This window comes from Mizuhopecten yessoensis, unplaced genomic scaffold (assembly GCF_002113885.1).
Source record: "Mizuhopecten yessoensis strain PY_sf001 unplaced genomic scaffold, ASM211388v2 scaffold419, whole genome shotgun sequence".
Taxonomy (NCBI): Eukaryota; Metazoa; Mollusca; class Bivalvia; order Pectinida; family Pectinidae; genus Mizuhopecten; species Mizuhopecten yessoensis.
Genome location: NW_018403537.1, coordinates 1321022 through 1346744, shown reverse-complemented (window position 1 = coordinate 1346744; position 25723 = coordinate 1321022). Strand labels below are relative to the sequence as shown.

The window sequence follows — 25723 nt, the reverse complement described above, 5'->3', positions numbered from 1 at the left end:
AATTGAATTTGGATCACTTTTATTTCAAATGTTGCTCGCTAGATAAGCGGTAGCCTGAAAACGGTAAGTGTTAATTTATTGATTTGTGTATGCATAGAGAAGGGGGGGAGGGGTATTTTCTTTGATTTCATCTATGTTTATAAGCCATGCCTTCCTATGTCCAGGAAGTTGAAACATTTGGCTTGAAGGTAATGTCCGTACTTGTTAAATGTCACTACTAATAATGCAGCAACATGTGCAAAGCAAGGTGTTTAAATCAATGGTTGCTAAGCCATCGAACACAATGCATTACTTTTAATTGATATTTATGCATTTTTAAATATGCCATTTCAATTAATTATCGTGGGGGATTTTTTTGGTAAACTTATTAAAAGCGTTAAGTTCATTTCAAACTAAGCTTTCAATAAGTCTAGTATTCTACAAACAAATGTTGCACTGATTTCCTGAATTTCGTTGGTATGTTAATCTATACAATCATTTACCAATCATATGACTTTTTAAACACGAGATGAACGCCCTACGAGATTATTCAAAATGAAAAAAAAACATGTGTGATAATAATAATTTAATATCAAACAATGCACACAATCTACAATACTTGTGTATAATCAGTATGGTGATAGTGTTAGTTTAGTAGAAATCCCGAAAATGAAGATCCAAATACAATATCTGCACCAGGATAGAAACCACGAACGTTAACAATATCTCCAACATGTAAATTAGTTATGGTAGAGCTGGACCCACTATTGACATTGTTGTTTGGACTATAAGCAAATGCAGTTCCAAGTGTCCTTCCGTTAACGTCTAAGCCTGTGGACAACTCATGTCCAGCATGAACATGAATAGACCATGTGAACATATAAACACCTGAAACACCACACCGGAACGTTCCTTGGGCAGGGTTGTAGTAGTTCCCGTTATTCAGCCTCATTCCATTAAACACAATCACGGATCCCGATCTCATGTTAGTAACTGTACTTGTAACGTAGGCTGAAAATGCAACCTTTGTACTTGTTCCTGGGGAGTAAAATACAAGATCAGATATTAGGAGAATTTATGATCAGTTAAAGTTTAGTTTACCGGTCTTAAAATCAATAAGTTTTCAATCGCTGGTTGAAATCCAGAAATTTGGCATGCATTTACTGCGATATTTAAATTCTTATGAGATAATCCGTCATGTCCATAAGAACTGATTAATTGTTTAAAATAGTTTTAATAACATTGATCCAATTAGAATAAATGAATATATCAATCAAATATTGACAATAATATATATAAACACAATAAATCATAGCTTCATGTTTAAGAAATCGAAATAGTGGGAAGGTACCTGTGAAATCTTTATAACATTAAACAAATATAGCTTTTTGGCTGAACCAAATAATAAAGAGTGTTCAGCTTGTTGACACAACAAATTAAGAGTTTTAACACCCCGCTATCATTTGCATTAAAATCAAAAGGCCACAAGGCAAGAATTCTCTATTACTCTGTATGCAGTTTAACCAGTTATATGATGTCGTTTGGCACATACCGACGTTTTCGAATTTGTTTATTATTAATTACCAGTTATTTATTTTAGTTTACTCCAAAGTTTTTTGTTATTTTAGCGCGTTGCTAAAGCCAATAATAATTTGACTGTATCTCCAATGCCATGATGTAAATGTGTATATAATGTTTAATTATACCACTTATTGGAGAGTTAGTGAAGTGAGGTATGGTTTGTTGTGGAGTTATGTTTAAGCGTGGTAGTTATTCCCCTTGTTCTTTGTTTTAATGATTATTTTTCTCATGATAAATCTCTCATTAAGTAAGCGTGGCACCCATGGAGTAAATATGTTTAGGCTTGTTTGCTTGTTAAATGTATATTAATAAAACAGTTGGAACGCAATGAATAAGCCTTGTCTGTAAGGGACTAGGGTAAAGGCTGGACCTTATTGGAGACCAAACCTCCTGACGATTCATCCATTCGTAGGGTATACAAGCCCACAGGCCACTCAGGCCACTTCGGCGCAGACTCTCTCGGACCCGGAGGTCTAATTAACACATGACCTGAATCAACAATACTATTTACCAAATTTCTTCAGTTGTCCCGAAAAAAATCCGCTAGCCATATCATGATGTTTGGTCGTCACACCTTGGCAAAAACTGCACGGAGGTCGACAGTAGTACTTATGATCTGCTATCACATAACCAAGAGGTTAATGATTGATGAAATCGCCCCAAAAGGTCTGGCGACATACGTCTTCCAAATGGCATTGTAAAATCATGGCGATAGCCATTAGATGTCCCGTAAAAAATGTTATCTTAGGCATTTTTACAACAATACCAAAGAGTAAAAAACAGATATGCATGCCTTCAACCTTCAATATTTTACGTTGTTTTCTGAAAGCCCTTTGATCGGGCGTGCCTCTGTTACGCTAAGGTGCAAAGTCAATATTGAGCTTAGGATATTAAGTTATATCGATTTGCAACTCTATGCGTTTCGCTTTTTTATTCTTTATTTATTTTTTGTTCAGTATTATTGTATACCATATTCTTTACTTTTTCTTACAAATCAAAATAGAAAAAAAACATGATTCTCAAAAATTTCGGTACGTACTTCTATATATCTCAGAATGGATTATGACTAAACACTCGACACCTGTTTCCGACGAACTGCTGATGTAAATAGTACTATGGTGCAGTTTATAAATTGGATTCAAATATGTGTAAGCATTGCAGACAAACTACAGAACTGGAATAAATTCCTGTATGGAATGTCCCTCGGTTAAATAAATTTTCCATTATACAGTTTTTGCCCCTCAGTTGCTCTTTCCGAATAGTGTCAGAAAAGACGCACCACATGTAATAAATAACGTGTAATTTGAGATATTGTAGATGTTGGTCGCAGTAGGGACTTTTTTACGGTGGCTAAGGAATGTTTAACCTAATATCAGACCCATGAATTTCAGATTTGGTACAGAAAATCCGTAAATGTTACAAAACCAGCTTCTATCAAGCTGTAACATGATCAATGCATTAATAGAATATTTCTACCGCTGAAAACATAAGGTTTAACATAATACTTAGCAATCACTTATTCTAACCGGTATAATGTGTTGAAAGCAATGATTTGAATATAATTTTTCTTGTTCAATGGTTTGTGAATGGATGCGCCCTTTACCCATGGTCAGATATTGTGGATTTTGATAATTAATTTGTAAAAGCAAGCATGCAATATGTAAAGGTACCAGAGACAAACATCCTGATCTTTCATCTGTCGGTTCTAACACTGGTTACAATTGTTTGGACATGTTGACGTACCTGATACCATTCGTCCTGGTTCGCCTTTTTGTCCCGTGTTTCCGCTGTCTCCTTTAATTCCTTTGATACCTGTGTAAACAATTGTTACAATAATCTCAATCAAACATGATAAATAGAACATAATTATAAAAGCGGTTTTCAAAAATACACACGATACAGAGTTTACTGCTTCAATTGATATAATATATGTGTGACGTTGAGAATCCCGTATTTTGTCGTGTTTTTCACATGCTATAATTTAAATTTACTTCCCATAATCACATCCTGTTTAAAATAAGGTCACGGAGAAAATAAATACACAGTGCACATCTGCAGCAATTAATCCCTGCAGCAGTGCATGCTTTGCTTAATTCTTGAGGGGAAATAGAGTATTTCACCCTCGAGTGCATGTATTCATCATTCAAATATAAAACATTGTCAAGAACAGAACATTTTCATATTTATTTTTGAACAAAATGTTTTCATTTCAATGTACTATATAAGGAGGGTGGGGAATACATTTTGTACTGAAAATGCGTTAGCGTTTACAGGCACAAGAACACTGTTAAGATCCAATTTACTTTTAATGTTTGGTTGAAATTATATCATTGTTGGCCAATCTGGGGTTGTTTTTGTACATGCGAGTTGTAAAAGGTATTTTTTACCAAGTTTTGTTGGTATTTTAACATACAACAAATATATATTAGTTAGCAAAACAAGATTCAGGGAACATGTATACCGGAAACAACACGGAATGGCAATTGAAGTCACATGTCAACCATAGTTGCTTAATTGCCCAATGAACATCTAGATCGGTCTACTATCAGGACGGTACCCATAGCTTACAGTTAATAGAATTGGAAACGTTACGTAAATGAAGATCAGGAAATTTACAGATAGTGAGCAGCGGAAGGAATAACAAATTATCTAACCAAGTCGACAATCGCAGTTTCATTTTGACTCGCATGAAGAGAAAATGGAATCCGTACCATTTTTGAACAGGCGTAATGTCTGTGAAGAAAGCGGTACCATCAAACCTAGTTTACCATAATTCAAAACACATCAGATAGCCTTTCGGTACTGCACTGGGAGCTTTGTGTCATACGAACATTAACTTGTTGGTAAAAGTAACAACATCATTACAGACGGACACAAGGAGAGAACGCACATAAAAAGGTCCGTAAAAATGGCTTCTGAAACATAAACGCGAATCAAACGTACGGATTTCTACTCTGGAACGACCAGAAAACCAGAAAAAGCGACATCGTATACAGAATTTCACGCGCGATTCATCAGCATTGTTACACAGCACAAACTGTGAGGTACCTCAATGAAAAGATAAAAAGGCTGTAGAAAATGTGGCTTACAATAATTTCCCATGAAATGCTGGGAATATATAGCCTACTTAGATAAACAAATGGGCATAAGCAGACCTTCCAAACACGAAATCCCATCATCGATTGAAAAAATGTCAAAGTTGTTTAAAATTATCAGCATATCGAAAGCAGACAAATCAAAGAGAAAACATAAATGGACAGTCGATGGACGCATCAATTGTAAAACCATCATTTTGACTCATCATAGACAAAAGCACTGAAGCGGGGTTGCAATCAACGCCCAACAAGTAACTTTTGCGATGAAGTATATACACGCGCTTTGTTGGTAGGCGAACTGTCCTTTGGTGTAGTAATGTTTTAAAATGTTCTCTTATCGTTCGACAAGTAAATAATATGAAGAACACTTACTAAGACATAGTTTTGCAGGACTGTATCGGCCTTGAATATTACACGTTTATTCGTATGCTGTTTTTGTATCATGTGAAATTTATATTCCTCTTAACCTCTGTAACTTAAAAAACAATATATATATATATTATTTACTGAAAATTAGCATATTACTCTTGCGTATCAATTGTGGAACTTAATTGGGTTTGTATTTAATTGCAATCCTCTCAATATGCAATTATCACTGCCATTAACAATTAACAAACGTAAATGTAATGACGGTCTGTGGTAGCAGCTTTAATAAGGAGTATCATTACAAATGACCCTATTTAAATACATGCCTACGCATGCCCAGCGCCAATGTGCATGCCTAAGGTTTGTATAAGTGTCCTGTTTTGTATGGGTCCATATTACTAACTGCTCACATAGAAACAATAGACAAATTGACTACTTCATCACAGCTACATAGATACCTTAACCAAGACTGACGAATGTGTGCAATCAAGGATTATGTGACTTATACAAGAACATAAGCATACCCTCCCTGTTAAAGAGTCATAATAACGACCTTGAGAAACAAAGCGGACACACTACCACCTGTGCCATGTTGACCTGGAATATTTCCTTTTCCAACTGAATTAGAATAGTATAATTATGGATTATGCTACCTAACAAAGCAGAATGAAAATTGGTGGAAAAGTTCAAAGATACATTTTTTACTTCATGAAGATTGGAATGTAATGTTAAGTACCAAATATACCGTTTCATCCCATTACTGATACATGTTGTGATGCCTTCAGCACAACTTTTGGATAATTCCACACCGCGACAAACCTTCGAGCTCCCTGACGATACAAATGTGTTTAACGTAACATTTGCACTATGCTTAATTTATGCATCATGTTATTAAATAAGTTGAAATAAAATTTGATAATTATATAAACAGAGGCTAATATTTGATAAATGTACTGTGGAAACAGGCATGCCTTAAGTCATAATTTTTAATATATAAGAAAGTATAGTTATCCTATTTTTATGTTTAAACTATGAATTAAGCGCGATATTTTGCTTTCTATACATGTATATATATAGTGTTTGCTAATGAAGATTAGTGATGATGTTTTGTATTGCAAGACAATTCTCTCGGTCTCGCATTATCCTGCTAAAGATTTAGATAATGCCTCAAAACATAAGGCACACTATGGGACCGTAGGATCTCATGTCGATAACGGGTATCCGTTAAATTTCAATTAACGAGCACTAAATGTGTCTTCGAACCATGATAAATGCCATCGTAAACCATACACGATCTACCCCCGAATCAGAAGACCGTCTGCTAAAATAATAAATGTGAATCGCGATCAACAGTTAAGAGCATGGACCTCCAATGTTTCATACAATGGTGCCTGGGTATACGTGCCGTCACCTATCGCATATGGCTTGTTCGGCGTTGCAATAATAGTGGTAGGCCAAGGTAAACAATTTGAGAAGTTTCTTTTTCGTTTGAGTAAATTTGAGCGAACACAAGCACAAGCACATTATGATATTTTACATCTTTATTAGTGTAGTAAATATCCCGAGAATGAAGAACCATGTCCAATGAATAACCCGGCTCCTGGAGTATACAAGACCTTAACAGCAACAACATCTCCACGGTTCAAATCAAGTATGACAGTGTTAGACCCACTGCCTATATTTTGGGCTGGATTATCAACATCGACTTTTCCCATCGATACTCCGTTAACATCTAAACTTGTGATCAATTCAAATCCAGCATTGATCACTATGGACCACGAGAACAAGTAAACACCGGGCACGCCACACCGGAATATTCCGTTAACAGGATTGTAAAAGTCACCAATATTCAGCTTTTGGTCTTTAAACTCAATCACGGCGTATTCCTTGATGTGAAGTATTGGAGTAATCACCATAGCTGAAAATGCGACCTTCGTGTTTGTTCCTGAGAAGAAAAACTAAAGGGTTGAATGATATGGTACAGTGTTATAATAATGATATATAAAGTTTTGTCAAATGTATATGTATGTATAGATATAACTGAGGTTATCCCAGACTAGAAACCTATTTCCGACAACAACAACATTGTTACGGTTTGGTCTTATTTAAGTATCACATAGTTCTGTTCTTGCACCGAATTATACAGGGAAATATTTGTTATGAATAATTCATATTTTTTTAAAATATATAATGTTAAATGATTATGATTGGATAAATGGCCAAAATACAATTCTGATACAGCTATAAGGATCATAACCTTAGATGAGGTCGTGAAAACCAGGTAAATATCTGCAATATTGACATACAGTTACTGTGAAATGCCAATCCTACAACAGTCAGTCAAATCAAGTCCATATTTTACCTTTAGTATTAAAGAGATAAAATTCAAATCGATATTATATTATATATATATATAATTTTTTTTTGCTATAATAAATCTTTGTTCTGTAATTCCTGTTTAAATAGAATCATCAAACACACTTATCATAATTATAGAGCTGCTTTAAAAACCTGTTTCGTATGTTTGCTGGAATGTGTATCATTATTGTTTTAATAAACAGATGTTATCAATATTGAATGCTGAAATAGTGTTGCTATTATATTATGATTTAGGATTTTGAGCGGAATTGCCAAAGACGATGTTTTGCCTTTTCACTTTTTTTGAAATTAGTCTGACCATAATTGCTTTTTTGCAAAGTTTTAAATACATGTACTTCTCTACAGATTTTATTTACCCTTAAAAGAATTACTTAATTTATTAATGTGTTAATAGTGCTTTTGATTGTCCATATTTAGTCAAGCAAATGTGTTTTTTAGTCCCTGGTCGTAATCTACGATCAATTCGTTTCAACCAGTTTTACTGCCAAAGTAGAATAAACCTTAGAGAGTATAGTATTTTAAACAGGATTCAATGTAATTTTAACTATCTTGATTTTGCACCAGACTGTGATATGTTTCGTTTCTCACTCTCAGAGTTCAAAGTGCGGTTAAAGAATATTTGCTATCACTAATTCCTTTTGTTTTACATATGAGTATCTTTTAGTCTGTGCTACATGCATAACTGACTGTGATAATTTATACCAGGTTGTAGTGTACAGTGTTAGTGGACTCTTGGGTCTGTTGAATTGGAAATAAATAAATTTATTTCAAATGGCGGTGTAGGTAATAATTGCAATTCATGCGGAAAGCTACGTTCTTTGATAAAGGTAGTTCCCTGCTATTATCCCTTCCCTCATAACATCCCATATCAGATATTGGTGTTCTCAATTCCAACCCAGAGCCTGTTTGAGAAAAGTGTGTGAAATCCCGAACAGGCTGAGAGACTTGTACTGTACACATACAAATTAATTGACAAATAATTGACGTTGATTTATATAAAATATGTATGATATACCGTAGGCAAATATTACAAATTGCACATATAGTTATAGATTATTCTTGAGATATCTCCTATAGTGATGAACACTCGAAACTCGTTTGTCACCTGACTTCTTTCTGCAGCAGCCATGGCCTTTAGTGTTATGTGAGGGAAATCCGACATTAAAGTCGCAACATGTTTTTCACTAAATATTACATTAAGAGCTCATGTGCCTTACAACACTTATAATTGTTTGGAATTTAAGAAACCGAATATTTTTGAATTCTGGGAACTTTTCAGTGATAAATATATAGAGGATCTAGCACGAGTGTTCATGTTATATTGAATTTATTGAACGAGTATATTAATTTCATATGAAACGAGCCTTTGGCGAGTTTCATATGAAATTAATATACGAGTTCAATAAATTCAATATAACATGAACACGAGTGTTAGATTCTATTTATTATATAATTCGAGAAACCTACCTACATAAGTGGTTTCAATACTAACGTCTCTATATGCAATGACGACGAGAAAGGACGCATCACATATACTAATTTGAGAGCATGTTCCGCTAACAAAAGTAGTCCGCAGAATTTTATCAGAATAATAAATGGCCAACAGTTTTACTTTTAACGATCATTTTAATTGTGATAACAATTGAAATAATAAAAGTTTACAAAATATGACTTCTTTTTTTTCGCTTCGGAAAAAAACTGTTTTTTTTCATCGGTGACGTCATGAACAGTGTAAGAGCGCGCGCACTGTGAAGGTCGTCGGAAACCGAAAACACATGTGTTGGATATTAGGCCTACTGAGAATCACTGTCACTTTCTATAACACGGGCGCGTTTTTTCAGAGGAGGTCCTTGGTAAACATGAACTTGTATGTTTCCTCCTGTGACAGCACCTGAAAAGATACTTTGGAAACCGCCCTGGACCCTGACAACAGAGGAAGTTGACTGGTTACACGCCATTGATTGTTGTGTCAGTGATGTTGTGTTGCATCCGGTCTCAGGTGCTGTTGGATTTCCGTGCAGTATTTTGGAGATTTCTTTGTGTTGATTCGTGTTGATGTGTGAATAATTATTAATAGAAGAAATGTTTCGGTGACCAGAAATTTGCATTATATGGTTAGCGGGGATGTTATTATCGTTCAATTTCTGGACAAGATATTTCCTCGCACTGTGATTTGACAAGTGTTTGTCAGTTTGGATTCCTGCTCCCTTTATGGCACGTTGCATCATGGATTTTAGCTTGTTGATACCAACGGGTTGGCGCTTGAACCAATTCTCATGACTTCCAGGTGAGCTTTTTGTTGTAGTAGCTATATAAAATGGATCTGGTCAATTCGAACAGAATCCCCAATGCTTACGTCAGCCATGTTGTAGTAGGCCTATACTATAGTAGTAGTAGTGCGTAGGAATACGACCTAGTTCCCACGGTGTCGCGCGCTCATTTGCATCTTTATTGCACACGTTCAATATCAATTTTATTGCACCCCTTTATTGCACCGCAGAAGCCTTATATTATATAATAAATTAATATACGGAAAGGATAAAGAAACGCAGTGTTACAAAATATCCAACAATAATTTAACTGCTTGGCCAAAAATTATAAAAACCGGTCAGACGAGAGTCCTGGTCACTGACCGCTCAAAAAGGTGTCTAAAGTTGCTCATCCGTGTAATATACCGTGCCACATAAAGAGTTAAAATGCTAAAAAAGAACACGTGCAGAATAATGATGTCCAGTTACTGTCAATTTAAATCGCTTTCAATCATGGTACGGCTGACGGAAGTGAAGAGGGTAAGGCTATTGATTTGCTAATGCAAGGTCAAAGGCAACAACAGACTGCTTTGTAGTTCCGTGTGATTTTTCCACCATAGAACGTCTTGTCAGTCGTCCGAGAGACACCGGAATGGTCGAAGACCGACCGCGATCGGGACGCACACGCGTAGAGACGCGTAGAGACGCGTCGTTTGTCAAACCATCATAAATCTGTGGAACGAACATGACATTAGGATAATGGGGCGTCAAATAATTTGTTTTGGATCTTTCGTTAGGTATAATTAAAATTATTTGTTTGTTGGAGCTGTGAAATATAACAGAGGCGTTGAAACAAGTTAAAACATTTATATATTATAACAGTATATCGTTTCAAATACAACAATGCATATTATCACACGATATGTAACCCAGCACCGGTGTTGCCTCCCAAATGTCACTTGCACACGCGTACGCGACACATGTCTCACACTCGACAAGTGTGGGGGGATGTATTTCACATGAATATTGGCCAACACAAACAGTTCACTCGCGATTCTTTGGCATAACCACACACGTGTCGATGTCCATCCCGGACAACGTCCACTTAGTGTCTTACCGCGCTAAACACCAGTCCAGATCATCGGTTTCTCCTTTACGCCCGTGCTTTCCACCCCAAGCTATCTTTTCCTTTTGGGCCTCTCTGCCTTCTTCGTCAACCTCCCAAGGGCGACAGCTCGGTCATTACTTTCGTTTATGGTTGCACACCACGATTATTTAAAACTTTAACAAAATACTATCCACATGTAACAAATAGTGCATACATTTATTCTGACAGATACTGGGGCGTCGAAATGCCCTCGCTGCTTTCGACCAGGACATTCCCTATGGAAAAGTAGACCAGTATCACTATGGGAAGAATAAATGCACAAAATAACTCCATAAACAAACAAATAAGGGATGTGACAGATCCCCGAGGAGGGCATACGACATACTGACGAGTCAGTCGATTTAACTTTGCGTCATTGGCGGTACAGTCAAATGTGCTTCAATTAATCATTAATTATCGGTCAAAATCTAATGAAATTAAGATAATGTGTTTATCAAAACACTATATCACTTCAAATGTTTTTCTTTATCCGTTCAAAATACATAAAGCTTTGCAGCGTATTACCTTCGAGTAATCAATCTGACAAATTGTTTAGCTTGGTAACATTTTGTTTTTGTTATAAACTGTGTCAAATTTCAACATAAGAAGAATACCTGGAAACTATTAAGAATACCAATATGCGTATACAGTTTAAGAGCTGATAACTGGAACTATATGCAGGCACTTTTGGGAGTTTTGTATCTATATATAGATATAGAATACACAAATATTTTGAATTATCACACACTGATTGTCCGTCATTTAATCATATTTATATCAGAGACAGCAGTATGTTTCTGCATAGATAAGGCACTTATGAAAATATTGATGACTGACAAATTAAACTTCTATCAGGAAAATTAATGTATTGATTTCCAAAAAAAGCAGATGTTTGTATTTGCAACAAGACAAAAAGTACCGCAAAGTAAAACGACTTAAGGAACTGTGAAAAAAAGTTAAATTCCATATATCTTAATTTTGTGTGAATTCAATATATTTAAGAAGCCGGGGGTGCTCATATTGCGACATTTAGAATAGTACCTTGTCAAATCCTTATCATCATTAGACATTCACTAGAACCTGTTAAGTAAGATATATGACCTTCGCTGACAATGTACGTCTTTCAAACCGCAAAATGGTTATCACTAATAACTGTAAGTAGCCATAACCCTAATTGTATCAGTTTATTTATTTCAAATAATTTGTTCTATTTCGCCAGCATTTATCATTTACATCCACTTACTTCCGGTACTGCAGAATCTTGTTTTGATTAACCGGACTAGTCTACTGAACCAGGGTGTTGCATTTCAGGCGGACCGGACCGTGCACTGAGCAGGGTTTTTCATTCGATATAATATCGTACAAGTACATGATCTTGCAAAGTTGAAGATAACGTATCCGCAGAATGTTGAGTCCCAGAACATATACTATAATGTGGTATTTGTAGTGGTAATCGCACCAGGCTAGTTGTCTTCAATTTGAATTTGACGGAGATCCCTTATCGAATTGCAATATTCAGAGGTGTCGTCCATAATTCTCAGCGTCACGATCAAACTAGACAAAGTCATCGGACATACCAGTCACGTCAACAAAACATTACTGTTGCAAAACAATATCCAAATGAAGATTGGTTTACAGTTTTTTAGGTCATGATCTTGACGACATTGAGGACACACATGTACCATCTATTATACTTCTTAGTTTTCAGTAAATACCCTTCTGTTTATGAAGGCTTGTATAACCACTCTAGTGTGACAGATAGTTTTCATCAACTTAATTGAGACAGGTAGTTAATATCTTTTTGTTTAAAAAAATATCCAATATTCTATTTTAAGAAAAGCCCATCCAGTTATATTTAATACAACATATTAGTAACGTTTTATTTGTTGATTTTGTATATGCAATACATAGAATATAACGGAGGCGCGGTAGTCTAATAGAAGCGGTAGTTTAGTGGTAGGACGCTGGGCTCGTGACCGAAGGGTTGCGGGTTCGAGGCACGGCACGGCACTGTGTTGTATCATTGAGCAAGATACTTTACTCCGCTTGTTCCAGTCTACTCAGCTGTAAATGAGTACGTGGTTAGGCAGTGCTAGAACTGTAGAATGCTATCTGTGGGCGCCGAAATGGCAGCACCGGCTGTATGCTCCCCAGGTAGTTGAGAACGATATTGGCTGGTTACAAAGGCCCTATAATCACGGATACTAAATTGTGAACCGTTTTGAGCCGACCTACGAACTTGTGATAAAGCGGTATATAAGAACCTCGAATTATTATTATTATTATTACAAGGAGACAAACTGATGAACATACCACAGACTCCCAAAACACAAGTTAATTATGCATGAACTCACCACACGCATGCATCTCACATATGGGGTGGCCGTCTTTAAATGACCATGTACAGCTGTTGATAGGACATACATTAAACAATACTGAATCAAACCTGAAGTTTATTTTGACATAAAGATCTTATTTATTTGGATAATTTCATGGAAATGATGACTTGTAATTTTAAACAAATGATTTGTTAAGTTCAGCTTGCATGCATTGTATGAATGTTATTTTAATAAAATTGTACCCATATGAATCCATGATTGTCGTGAAGTGGTGATATATTTGAATTTAATACATTTGATGCTCTATTACCTGACCTAGAATGCATTCGTAGCCATACCGAGACAATACAATAATGTGGTATAACTGTATATATATTGTGTACATAGTTTAAGCATCTGCGAGACCAGCTGCTCTAACTTACAAATGTCCAGGTGACGAGAAATAACATGACAGGAATGTTTTTATTTTTGACACGAGCTGTAGGCAATTCACTTTTCAATTCGTACTATTCTTCTCTTTGGATAATGACGCTTTAACTTGTAAGCGAAAAATAAATCACTGGAGTCACGAGCAGCATCAATACTAAAAATGTCTTTTAATATTAACGGCTACCAAACCTGTGCTCCAGGTTACAAATAAATGCTATGTCCCAATCACCTGCCCTCTGGACTGGTTTTTAAGTAAGTTGTTTTAGTGCCAAATTTTGTACAGCATGATTATTTAGCCTCTTTATCTTAATCCTTCCAACGTAGGTATCTTGTGATAAAATTTGTTGTTTGCCTAAAGTTACACTGTTACAATGTTTTACCATTTATATATATATACACATGTATATGTTTGTCGAAATACAAGCTCCTGAGAGCTTATGTTAACTATGACATATATTCAACGTAAAATAATGATTCTTGGTTCTTGTTTTTTGATGTACCCTGCCACTATGCTTTTATCCGATGGTTTTAAGATAAAAAAAACACACACACAAGCTTTTAATCACGAACTTTTTCTCGAATGCACCTATGTATAATCTTCGGCACGATGAAGGACACAAGTTAAGGTATACTGTTCAGTGGCGGATCCAAAAGGGTTTTTTGGCCTTCAGTAACCCCACCCCCTGAGAATTTTCTTTAAAAATCATGTATTTTCACCNCACGCCAGTTTTTTATTTACCATCCTGACTATGTTGCGAGGTATTTCCGGGTCACGTTCTCGTAACCTTCCGGTTACGTAAAAAATGCAATTTTTCAATTCACAAAATCTTGATAATTTATTAATTAAAGATAGTTTAAAGAATAAACGAGTTAACATAAACAATATTAATACATTGTTAATATTATTTTCTCGAATGTTTGCGAAGCAGACGACGTTTGATCATAATCTGGAAACTAGAACATTTATTTTTTCAAAAAAATGTGTTTTAACATTTGAAAGAAAAAAGTTTGAACGGGAAAAAATAAATTTGTTCTTTTATGAATTAATGAAAGTGATAAAGAAAGGAAATATAGTAAATAATTGATAGTAAATTTATCAAAAACATCATCCTTAGAGAGTATGTTCTGGGCACGATCGTTTAGAAGCTTGGCAATACTTTAAACTCTTTCAAACGCGCATCAGCTCGAGATTAGGTCCTGTTTACAAAATGGCGACTGGAAGTAGCAAGGCGGATTAAATTGGAATCTAAATTGCGTATATTTATAAGTAAACATTGTTCACAAAGCCCATGTGGTATGTTCATCTAATTTAGTCAAGATGTACGCAGAACAGTCGTTGTTTAGTCGCTAGGGTCATTCACAAAATAATTAGTATTATTATATAAACTTATTGTAATTATTATATAATAGAAGTCTGAAATAACGGAAACTATGGAAACGTTAGGGAATCTAAGTAAACAAGGTTGAGCAAGTTTACTGTTTGAAGGCATAGAACTATCGACCTTTTTGTGGAAATTTTCCAAGGTGAGAAACAAATATTTTTCACGCAGTTTTTTGCTAAACTGGGATATGCGTATATCCCGGATTTGGATAACCCACCACTTGAAAAGACTGATATGCTTAGCAATGCCAGGTAATTGAAATCTTGTCATACTGGATATACGAGTTTAGGAGTGTAGCCATTAATAATAAGACTTGCACTTATAGAACCATCTTTATAAACATGTTTTACTTTTCTTTTTTTAAACGACGGCCCTGAAATGTTCGATTGTTTCATTAGATAATACATATATAAATATGAGTGGAATTGACTTTAATATATTGTTTTTATCTTTGTAGAAACTTTCTCTTTAAGATTATTCTTTATATTTTTATGTTTTGCTTTGTATAGATATTGATGAGCTTGTCTTACCTGCTACGGTTTGTCCCGATTCACCCTTTTGTCCGTTGAGTCCCCTGTATCCTTGACTTCCTTTGCCACCTGGTTTAACAACACGTTATACAGCATAGAAACATTACCAAAATGTCAACGGCCATGGTCCCTTCAAGAGATGGTATCCGCTTACATTGCGAACGAAATGTACCATTAATACAATCATAACACCTCATCAACGCCTGAGATACCTAAGCGCGTAACAATTCAGGAATAATTTCAAAATAAAAAATGAAAATGCATAATTGCGTAAAAGCAATTATTCAATTAGATATCTAGGAACAAACAGGCACCATTCCCAAGTTATGGCCTTTCTGTACTGTAATTTAATACATTACAAAAATCCCGAATTTAGTGAGAATACCCTGAGTCGACTTCCTGTTCGCCAGTACAAATAACTACAGTAGATGATTGCATTGTGAATATCTCCTTTACACGATTTGAAGTGATTCACATTGTTCTATTTGTTCTATGACTCTCTGCGTATCAGGTAATATTCAAATAAATAAAAAACATATATAACCAATCACCCATGACCAAGGTATGAAACTGTTTTTTTTTTATTCAAACTACAATATTTAGTTATTATTGCTTTTATATTAAAGTCTAATATGAAATATTAAGCAGGTTTGCGCAGCATGGAAGAGGTCTGCCTTTCATCTGCTTTCATCTCATTATAAGTAAACATCTGAGCAGATGTAGTATAGAATGTTTATATGGTCCTTTGGACAACAAAAATATTAATTGACAGTGCCATCTGGGTTATAGACTATAATCTTTGTTGTGTGTCCAACAATCTCGTACTGTGACCTACGGAAACAGATGCTTTGGGAGGGTTTCGGCGACGTTGTGGAATCGCTTACCATCTGCTATTAGGAAGTCAAATACCCTGGCCAAGTTCAAGAGGGACATAAAAACTCACCTCTTCACGTCTGCATTTTAGAATGTTTGCAAGGACGTCATGTAAATACCACCCTTTTATTTGTTCAATTATGTGCACATTGCTTGTTAAATTGTATGAAAGTGATTGCAAGCCTGTGTTGTTTGTTTACACAATTATAACCATTACTATTATCCATATGTTGTAAAGCGCCTTAGAGTAATTTCACAAATTATATAGGGCGCTATATAAATAACCTCTCCTCTATCTGCAGGTTATGATCACCGGCCATAGAAAAGACATGCATCCAACCAATTAGTAATGCAGGGGTCAAGATTATTATTATCTCAAGCTCATCCAGCTGGGCATTCTTACCTCCTATAACCCCACTGTCCTGACAGCAATACAGGAAACAAAGGGTCTCCCCTCCCTACCTAATACATTCTTATCTCAAGCTCAGCCAGCTGGGCATTCTGACCTTCCATAACCTCACTGTCCTGACAGCAACACAGTAAATAGAAGGTATCGCCTCTTCACATAATTTACATACATGTGCGATATTGGGTATTGGTTCCTTACTGATAAGGGAAAGAGTATGAGATCCAAACCTAGGAGCTAGCGTGGTCACATGACAAGTGCTCTTTTTTCTAACTGTTCTAGCCAACTGCCCAGTTGTTTTCTGATGGTCAAGCTATACAGTCATACCATCCTCCTCCACCACCACCACCACCTTTAGTATGTTTATTGGTTGCCTGTCACTGTATCATTCCTCCCTTGGTTGACCCTCGGTCAACTGAAACAGCTTCACAGTAAACTGTCATCAGCTATGGCAATAAACTGTCATCAGGTAATAACATGTAACATGGATTATCAATGGTCCCAGTCTGTTGCTATACACCTTAAATCGGTCAATCCAACTCCAGAACCTAGGGTAAGCTGGACTGTATACATCAGCTCTATATGGCCCAGGGTAAGACAGTAAGTTGAACTCCAGGCCTAAGTGGCGTGACTCCCAATTCTAGCCGACTTTCGGACATCTAAGTGACCAGGCTATGGTGTTCCATGAGCTTCGGGTCAGTCACAGTCGTCCAAGTCCATGTTCGAACAGGGTTGTTGGCCACAGCTTTTCAGCACTCTGCTCTTCCAGCAGTACGGGGTCAATAGCTTATCGACTATTCTCCATCAGGTCCAAGGGAGGTACTACTACAGTTGATAACCATTAACTGAACCAAGTGCTGTTGAAATATATGGTGCTATCTTAGTAAGCCTACCTTTATCTCCCTTTAATCCGGTAAACCCCATGTCGCCAGTGGCACCTTTTTCGCCGTTTCGACCTGTATTGAACATCGTAAATTAGGTCAACATATATCAACAAGAAAAAAATACAATATCTTGCATCAATAAAGTAGAGAAAATACCACATTGATAAACACATTCACAAAGTCATCAATAAGGTCGTCAACAATTTCAGACTAGTGAACTTAAAAAACACTAATCGCTTGGTCTGAAAATATTTTCATGCTGTTTTAAGAGTGTCAGTAATTGTCTACTACTTCTCAGCAAAGTACCACTATTTGTGAAGCCTCTCTGATTGTGCGTATATCCCTGTCAGTTTAGATTGGACAGTAGTTAAATTGCTCCATACTTGAGATCCTAAAACAAATTGCTAAACGAAACACAGATTGTTATGAAAGGATCTTCTTTCGATTTGGATGTTTAATTTAGTAACATATTTAATTTGTACGAGATTTCAGTCTCTATATTTATTGATCTTTCCTAGAATCTTTCTAAGACAAACATAACAAAGTTCCAATTATCTTAGCTACATGAATAACTTTCTCATTTTTTTTCAATTGAGGATGGACAAGTTTGACAGGTTTGATTAATGATTTAAAGATTGACCGATGAAATCACGTGTAGGATGCTACCAACTAGCGGGTAATAGACATGGTAACTCCTAGTAGGTTTATTCAATTGGTCGCGTTTGAGGGAACTTTTAATGGTTGTGGGAAAAACCTCATATTTTACTTGAAAAAATTGTTTCAAAAAGGATGATCTGTAGAGAATATAATTATAACAGATTCATCAATTGCAGCATCATAAATAAATACGGATATAGCAGGTTACCCATAATATAACATCAGGCAACCCCAATGGTAATATAAACCACATAAAAATGTCATATTCAACTACTACTCCCTCTATATATTTAATTTTGGAGATAGTAAGTAAGCCACGATTTATTAATCTCCCATTCTGATTTTGCCGTTACCTTATGCCTTATCGATGTACATTAACAATGTTAAAAAGAACAAGTATTTAAATATGAAATCGGATTGACTACACATGTAGAAATACACATAAATTGATTATTAATTCATCTTAAATATGTATTTCGTCTATCCACTGCTAAATTTACCAGATACACCAATGAAACCCTGACGTTCCGGCCCCCCTGTAGGTTCGGGTATGATGAATAGGAAATGGGGGTTCTGCGCCAGTCCCATTCCTCCTTCTTTATTTATAGTAAATCCCTCCCTATTGGGATGGATCAGTGAGGGATGAGTGATGGATGAGGGATATATACACTCATAACCTGAGAGGTAACGGACCGACCTCTTTTCCACATAGGTCAGTTGATAATCTCCGTCCGAAATAGGGATTATTGAGGGATTGCCTTGCGTCAAGTCTATTTTTAGTACAAGCGGTTATGGTATGTTTATATATATAAAACTATGAAGAACATATTATTGATTCATTCTAGGATCATGGGGTGGAAAGAATACTTTGACCAGATATACTTTGATTTGAACAATCGTATTAGTTATGCCGGTCGTGGAAAAATATATCGGTATTTGAAGAAAGAGGGAAAGTACAAAATTGGTCTTCATAGCTGTCATTGTGGTAGTCGGATGGAGAATTGGATAGCACGAATTTGCCCTTCACTACAATTCGATTCTCCGATCAGACACGAAAAGGTATGGGATCACCTGCCGACGACATGGGTTTTCTCCGGATACTCAGGTTTCTACCACATTAAGATCACGTGCGCGCTTACATCCGGCCCAAGAAGCGTGACTGATGTGATGGATATAACTTGTTACATGATTGTGGTAAAATAGATAAAGTTAATGGTTTGCTATCATCTGCATAATCGACCTTACAAATGTACGCGTAGTAGAATTTGACTTACCAAATACAGTGTTACCCGGTTCTCCCTTTTGTCCAGAATGTCCTGTGAATCCTTGATGTCCGTTCGCGCCTATGTACATAATACAGAAGTATGTAGACGACACGTAAAAAAAATATGAAATATAACCACACCTTTCGGGAATGCATGCTCTATGGATTAAGAATAAAACGTGAGAGCCTGTAAAACCGGTCTCAATGAAAAAAGCAACCATATAGTGGCCCCTGTTTACGTGTAAATAACTAATAGAGGATGCTAAGTACTTCTCTCAACATAAACACATCAATTTAGCTTGAATATACATAATACTATGACTGGCATAGTATAAACTATACATAATGATATATTAATTGATTTGAGGTTGTACCAAATGTTGAAAATTTTATCGTGGTCAACCAAAATGAATTTAGAAGATCCCTCTTTATTGTAAACATCATAATGCGAAATGGGGACCAGCGTACCAGTCGCTCCTGTCGATCCTTTTGGTCCCACGATACCAGGACTTCCGGTGTTTCCCTTTGACCCAATTATACCAGGACTTCCGGTGTTTCCCTTTGACCCAGTTATACCAGGACTTCCGGTGTTTCCCTTTTGCCCTGCGATACCATGTCTTCCGGTGTGTCCTGTCGGCCCAGTAGGACCAGCTGGTCCAATGTCCCCTTTCAAACCTAAATCACCGTTTTCTCCTTTTTGACCTGAAATATCGGACAAAAGTTTTTCTTGGTTACATCTTTTTGTCTATTTAACTGTTAAGAACATTCAACGGTTTCACATGTTATTAAACACTAGAAATAGTTGATGTGTATTGTTTGATAACACATTTCTTTCTTTATATAAACGTATATGCCATTGCAATCCTGCAGACCATTAATTGACCAATCATAGCTTTACACTTATCTATAGAAATATTTCGTCGTGCGTAATAAAAGTCCTAACTGCCGCTTTTCAAACTTTGGGACAATATTTGGTGCATCAAAAGAAGATACAATGTGTAAAAGTAAAAGAACAGTAACTGCAAAATTATGCAAAATCACCATTTATTTTAAATGGAAATTGGCATATGAATATATGGTATAACAAAATAAAGTCGAAATAGTAATATGCAAACAAACCTAAATAGGGAACATTCAATATTTAAAACTTTTGCGCACTGAAAATTCCATCTATTGGCATAGAAATGTAGGTTAATGAGGATGAATGATAGCAATTTGGACACATGGTTTTAGTTAAATGCGGTTCAATCGAAGACACGTGTTTTTAATTGTGAGGAGTTATTTACTGTTATCGGTGTTTGTTAGGTTAGAGATCCTTAAGTCAGTCAAACATCGTAATTACCAGTTCTTCCGTCGGCACCAAGGGCTCCCGGCCTTCCAGCGTCTCCTTTGGATCCGGCTTGACCAACTTCTCCTTTAGGCCCGGTTGGACCAACGTCTCCCTTGGCTCCATCTTGACCTGTGAATTATGATTATATCACAAAAGTCTGACATGATAAAGTTTCAACATTACAAATTGAAAAAAAGTAAACAAAATGCAAACAATGTTCCTTGAATGTTAGAATTACCTTAAATAATGCATGGGCATATTAGCATTGCTCGTTTAAATAACTTCACAACGTAACAGGATATATTTCAGAAAGTTTGTCAGCAGATATTTCACGGTGACTGTGAGCATTATTTTCTCTGAGCAATGGCTATTTTAGCAAATGTTATTATGGTCCTATAATACGCATTGCTATTGATGAAAATCTTGATAAATCCAGGCAGGGCTTTATGTAAGTTTGTCAACAATAGAACTGTGTGTTATAGGACCATAACAACATTTGCTAAACTAATCATTATTTATATTTACATTTTAATAGAGTAATTACGCTTTACTTTGTTATTTCGAACATCAAATTAAGTCTTAACAATCATAAAATTGATAACGTCACAATAGAGATTGATGACGTTACAATAGTAAATATTGTTATAGTCTGCAGAGCAAATGTAAATATTTTCATTTGAGTCGCCGTGTCAAGTTTGACAAAACAAAATACTGCATCAATAGTAACTATAATTGATATCAAAACCCAGAATCGTCACACAGAGGTTATTCCACCTACAACACTTCCAAATTAGTCTGTGTCTCCCAGAATAAAAATTTAATATTTCAATATTGCTATGTGATTAAAAAATTAAATCACGCCAAACCAGTGCACTTTCATAAATATTCTACAGGATGGCTCCAAACATTAAATATATGAAATCAAATGTTCTACCACCTTTGGGTCGACATACCCATATACTTCCATGTGCCAAACCAACATGTTGTTCCCGCACTACTTAACATTTACCATCTTGTCCGTCGTCGCCATTGAATCCCGATATTCCAGCGCCGCCCTTCTGTCCGTGTCTTCCAGGCTCACCTTTGTCGCCCTTCTCACCTGGGTAAGATTTTATTAGAAACTGTTTTATAGAAATATATTGTTTTTCTATATCTTCTCTGTGTAGGCATCATTTTTTTGGTAATTGTTTTTGATCAGTTACCATATTTCTAGCTAAAATACATACTTGTTACGCTTAATAGTGTGATGATCGGAAATCTGAATGAGCTAAAACATATTCGATGAGAATTTGTTGAATGCACATTAACTATGGTCTATTCAAAACAAGACAAGTGCAACAATCTGCAAACGAGACAGACCATGTATTTTGGTCAAATCTTGTATCATATTCAAGTTTAAAGCATCCAAATTTACAGCATGGCGCGAACAACGGTTACATTATTGTGTGTTCTATCGCCTGTAATAATATCAACATCACTTTTGATAAGAATTAGTGCATCAGTGATTCAAAAAGAATGTATACAATATCTTATTAGTAAAGGTGCTATCGATACAAAGCTAACACAATAAATTGGTGTGACTGACGAAAAATACTTGGATAAAGAGTGTTATGTGAAGTCAGTTACTTTATAGAGTAAACCGACACCAAAAAGAGAATTTAACACGTGATGTATTAGTACCGTCTAATCCATCATCCCCGTTGAATCCTGCGATCCCATTGTTTCCTTTGGGTCCGGGATCGCCTTTGTCACCTTTTGGTCCTGGTTTTGCTGGTGGTTAACGTGTAGTTGAAATAAGCAGTTACGTAAGTTATGAAAGATTGAGATAATAAAGTATTTGATTAGACATTTACTTGTACTTCAGTTGACAATAATGAAGGCATTACACGAAACTGCAAAGAAAATAAAGGGTGCATGTACCTGTATTTCAATTTGTCTTGATTGATACTTGCATAGATTCCATAGAAATAGTTTTCTACCTTTCTCCGTTATATGTTAAATCTGTTCATGTAACATATCAGTATATCTCTGTTTCCGTGCTGGCATGCTGAATATGATCATGATGTCTGTTTTTGGAACCCTGTTTACATATCATTTTCATTTGTGATAAAACATTTTTTTTGTATTTGTTTTCTATGTTCCCGACTCATGCCTACACCAATGTACATTTTTACTCTTATATCTTCAATATCATATCTAACAGCACTTTATTTAAAATCGATCATTGTACCTTTACAACTGTTAGAATGTTACTAGTATATCATGAACCACTTACACACAATATCTCTCCTAGTCTTCTGTGACGTCGGTGATCCCGTGATCGGTACGAGATGTTGTTGATCTAGTCCTCCCGATATTCTCCCGCCAGTGTCACTGATATCATCAGGAGTTACATTCTCCTGTTGCATTCTTTGTGGGGTAAAAGGGAATAGCAGATATTAGTTTACAAAAACCAAGGAATTATAAAGTAAATGGTAGAGCCATACGACTTTTATATTCTGTACAATCCTAAGATAGAGTCCCATCAACTTTCTGCTGTGTACGGGGCTTGAGGTAGAGAGTCCCCTCACGTTTCTACTGTACACAGCTATCAATGTAGAGAGTCAATAACTTTCTACTGTACACAGCTCTCACGGCAGAGAGTCAATCACTTTCTACTGTACACAGCTCTCAAGGTAGAGAGTCAATCACTTTCTACTGTACACAGCTCTTAAGGTAGAGAGTCAATCACTTTCTACTGTACATAACCCTCAAGGTAGAGAGTCAATCACTTTCTACTGTACATAACCCTCAATGTAGAGAGTCAAACACTTTCTACTGTACAAAGCCCTCAAGGTAGAGAGTCCCCTATTTTTGCTACTCTATACAAGCCTTGGGAGAGAGTCTCGCCATCTTTCTGCTGTGTACATGTCTTAAGGTAGAGTCCCACCCCTTTTCTACTGTACAAAGGCCTTAAGGCAGATAGTCCCACCACCCACGTTTCTACTGTGTACAAGCCTTAATGCAGAGAGTCCCACTACGTTTCTACTGTGTACAGACCTTAAGGTAGAGAGTCCCCTTACTTGTCTACTGTACACAGTCCTCAAGGTAGAGAGTCCCCTCACTTGTCTACTGTACACAGACCTGAAGGTAGAGAGTCCCCTTACTTGTCTGCTGTACACAGGCCTCAAGGTAGAGAGTCCCCTTACTTGTCTGCTGTACACAGGCCTCAGGTTAAAGAGTCCGATCACTTTTCTATACTATATTCAGGTCTTAACGTGGGAAGTCCCCATCCCTACTCTACTGCATACAAGCCTTCAGGTAGAGTCGAACCACTTTTCTGCTGTTTTCAGGCATTGCAAAGATATTTTTTATGGGTTTGTTTTGTTTATGTTAGCGTAAACAAAGGTAAGTTACGCAGTTAGAACAATCTGAAATTATTCCCAGTTAAGTTGCAATGTAGAAACGTATTTTAAAACATAGCAAATATTATGACACATTGGTTTATCTGCCGGGTTAAAAGTCAACCGTTTCGGGGATCCCAAGAGGTTTTCAAAAGGGACATTATGTAAAATAGTTTCCTCTCCACCTAACACTTTGCTATAGTGACTGGGCAAGCAGCTCCAAGTGAGGAAAATGCTGAACCAATGGAAACCTTCCCTGTTAGAGATACAACAGAGAGCGCTGAGAGTTTTTGTTCTTTTACGTCTGTTTTAATTAATGTATCGGGCTGATATAACAGGTCATTAAACTATTTGACACAAATAGATTAGAACAAAAAATACATATTTTTACTAATGCTATAGTTCAATTAAGAAAATGGTGGCATAGTTTATGTAAGTCAGTAATATTTCAACTGGATATTTATCGTCCACAACAGTCAGTTTGGTTTGGTTTGTTTGTGTTGTACGTCCTATTAACAGCTATGGTCATTTAAGGACGTGCCAGGTTTTGGTGGTGGAGGAAAGCCGGAGTTCCCGTAGAAAAACCACCGACCTACGGTCAGTACCTGGCGACTGCTCCACGTAGGCCTCAAACCTGCGAGCCAGTGGTGGAGGGCTAATGGTAGCAGAATATCAGACGCCTTAACCACTTGGCCACTGCGGCCCCCTTACCACAGTTTGTCAAATAAAGTTACATTACATTAAAAAAAATAATTCCGTACAAAGATGCTGAGAGGAGATTACTCAACCAAAAGTATCCAATGTAAGAGTAAAGTAGCATGAAACATTAACTACCTGAGCCGGTGCAGTTCTTCAGACAACATCCGGTATTTAAATTCCAGCGCAGAATTCTTCTCACGAACACCCCCGAACTCCATCAGAATAGTTTGGACAACGTCTTCCAATGAAGTCATCCTTTTGTTAAGATTTCGATGGTCACCGTCAACCTGACCATCGGCTATACAAAATATGGAATATATCCACAGGAAAAATATGCACATCTCCATTTTAGATCTTAGCTGGATCGTCAGGTCAACACTTGTACTGGCTCTCCGATAACGCAGAAAGAAAATGTTTTAAAAGATTTGTCGGCTTTCGTATGTATGGTTTTGATAGATTATGGTAAGATGACTCACATATTGTGCTTTACAAAAACAGCTGTTAATAAGATATCACTTTTCTTTAACACGTTCGTTATGTAACTATTTATCTGGTGTTTTTATATGAGAGTAACCCTGATTTGCTTTTCCATAGCATAAGCGTCCTTATAATCGTTTGGTAAAGACAAAAGGTTGTACCAAGAAGGGTCATTACTTATCAGGTGTCGATTAAGATTTTACTTATACAACTTATAACTATTGACCTCGGTGAACACTGTGACGTTGAGATAGGATGCACGGTAGTCCAGTGG

General features: G+C 36.3%; 1 protein-coding gene across 1 annotated transcript; it reads right to left on the bottom strand.

The window, feature by feature from the left end:
- Nucleotides 1–561: 561 nt before the first annotated feature.
- LOC110448076 (otolin-1-like) lies at nucleotides 562–25323 on the bottom strand. The gene is made up of 11 exons (XM_021494121.1): nucleotides 25108–25323; nucleotides 23166–23299; nucleotides 22571–22660; nucleotides 21900–21989; nucleotides 20903–21019; nucleotides 20029–20262; nucleotides 19571–19639; nucleotides 17649–17711; nucleotides 15477–15545; nucleotides 3304–3372; nucleotides 562–1017 (listed from the first exon to the last, which is right to left on the bottom strand). The coding sequence occupies exons 1-11, from the start codon at nucleotides 25317–25319 to the stop codon at nucleotides 626–628; spliced, it is 1539 nt and encodes a 512-aa protein (XP_021349796.1). The 5' UTR covers nucleotides 25320–25323; the 3' UTR covers nucleotides 562–625.
- Between the last annotated feature and the right edge of the window lie 400 nt (nucleotides 25324–25723).

Excerpts from the sequence above, each read along its gene's own strand:
- LOC110448076 (XM_021494121.1), bottom strand. The coding sequence starts at position 25,319 with ATGGAGATGTGCATATTTTTCCTGTGGATATATTCCATATTTTGTATA. Across the intron at positions 22,661-23,165 it reads GACTAGGAGAGATATTGTGT|CAAAACCAGGACCAAAAGGT; the intron begins GTAAGTGGTTCA and ends GTTAACCACCAG. Across the intron at positions 20,263-20,902 it reads TGGTGCCGACGGAAGAACTG|GTCAAAAAGGAGAAAACGGT; the intron begins GTAATTACGATG and ends CCGATATTTCAG.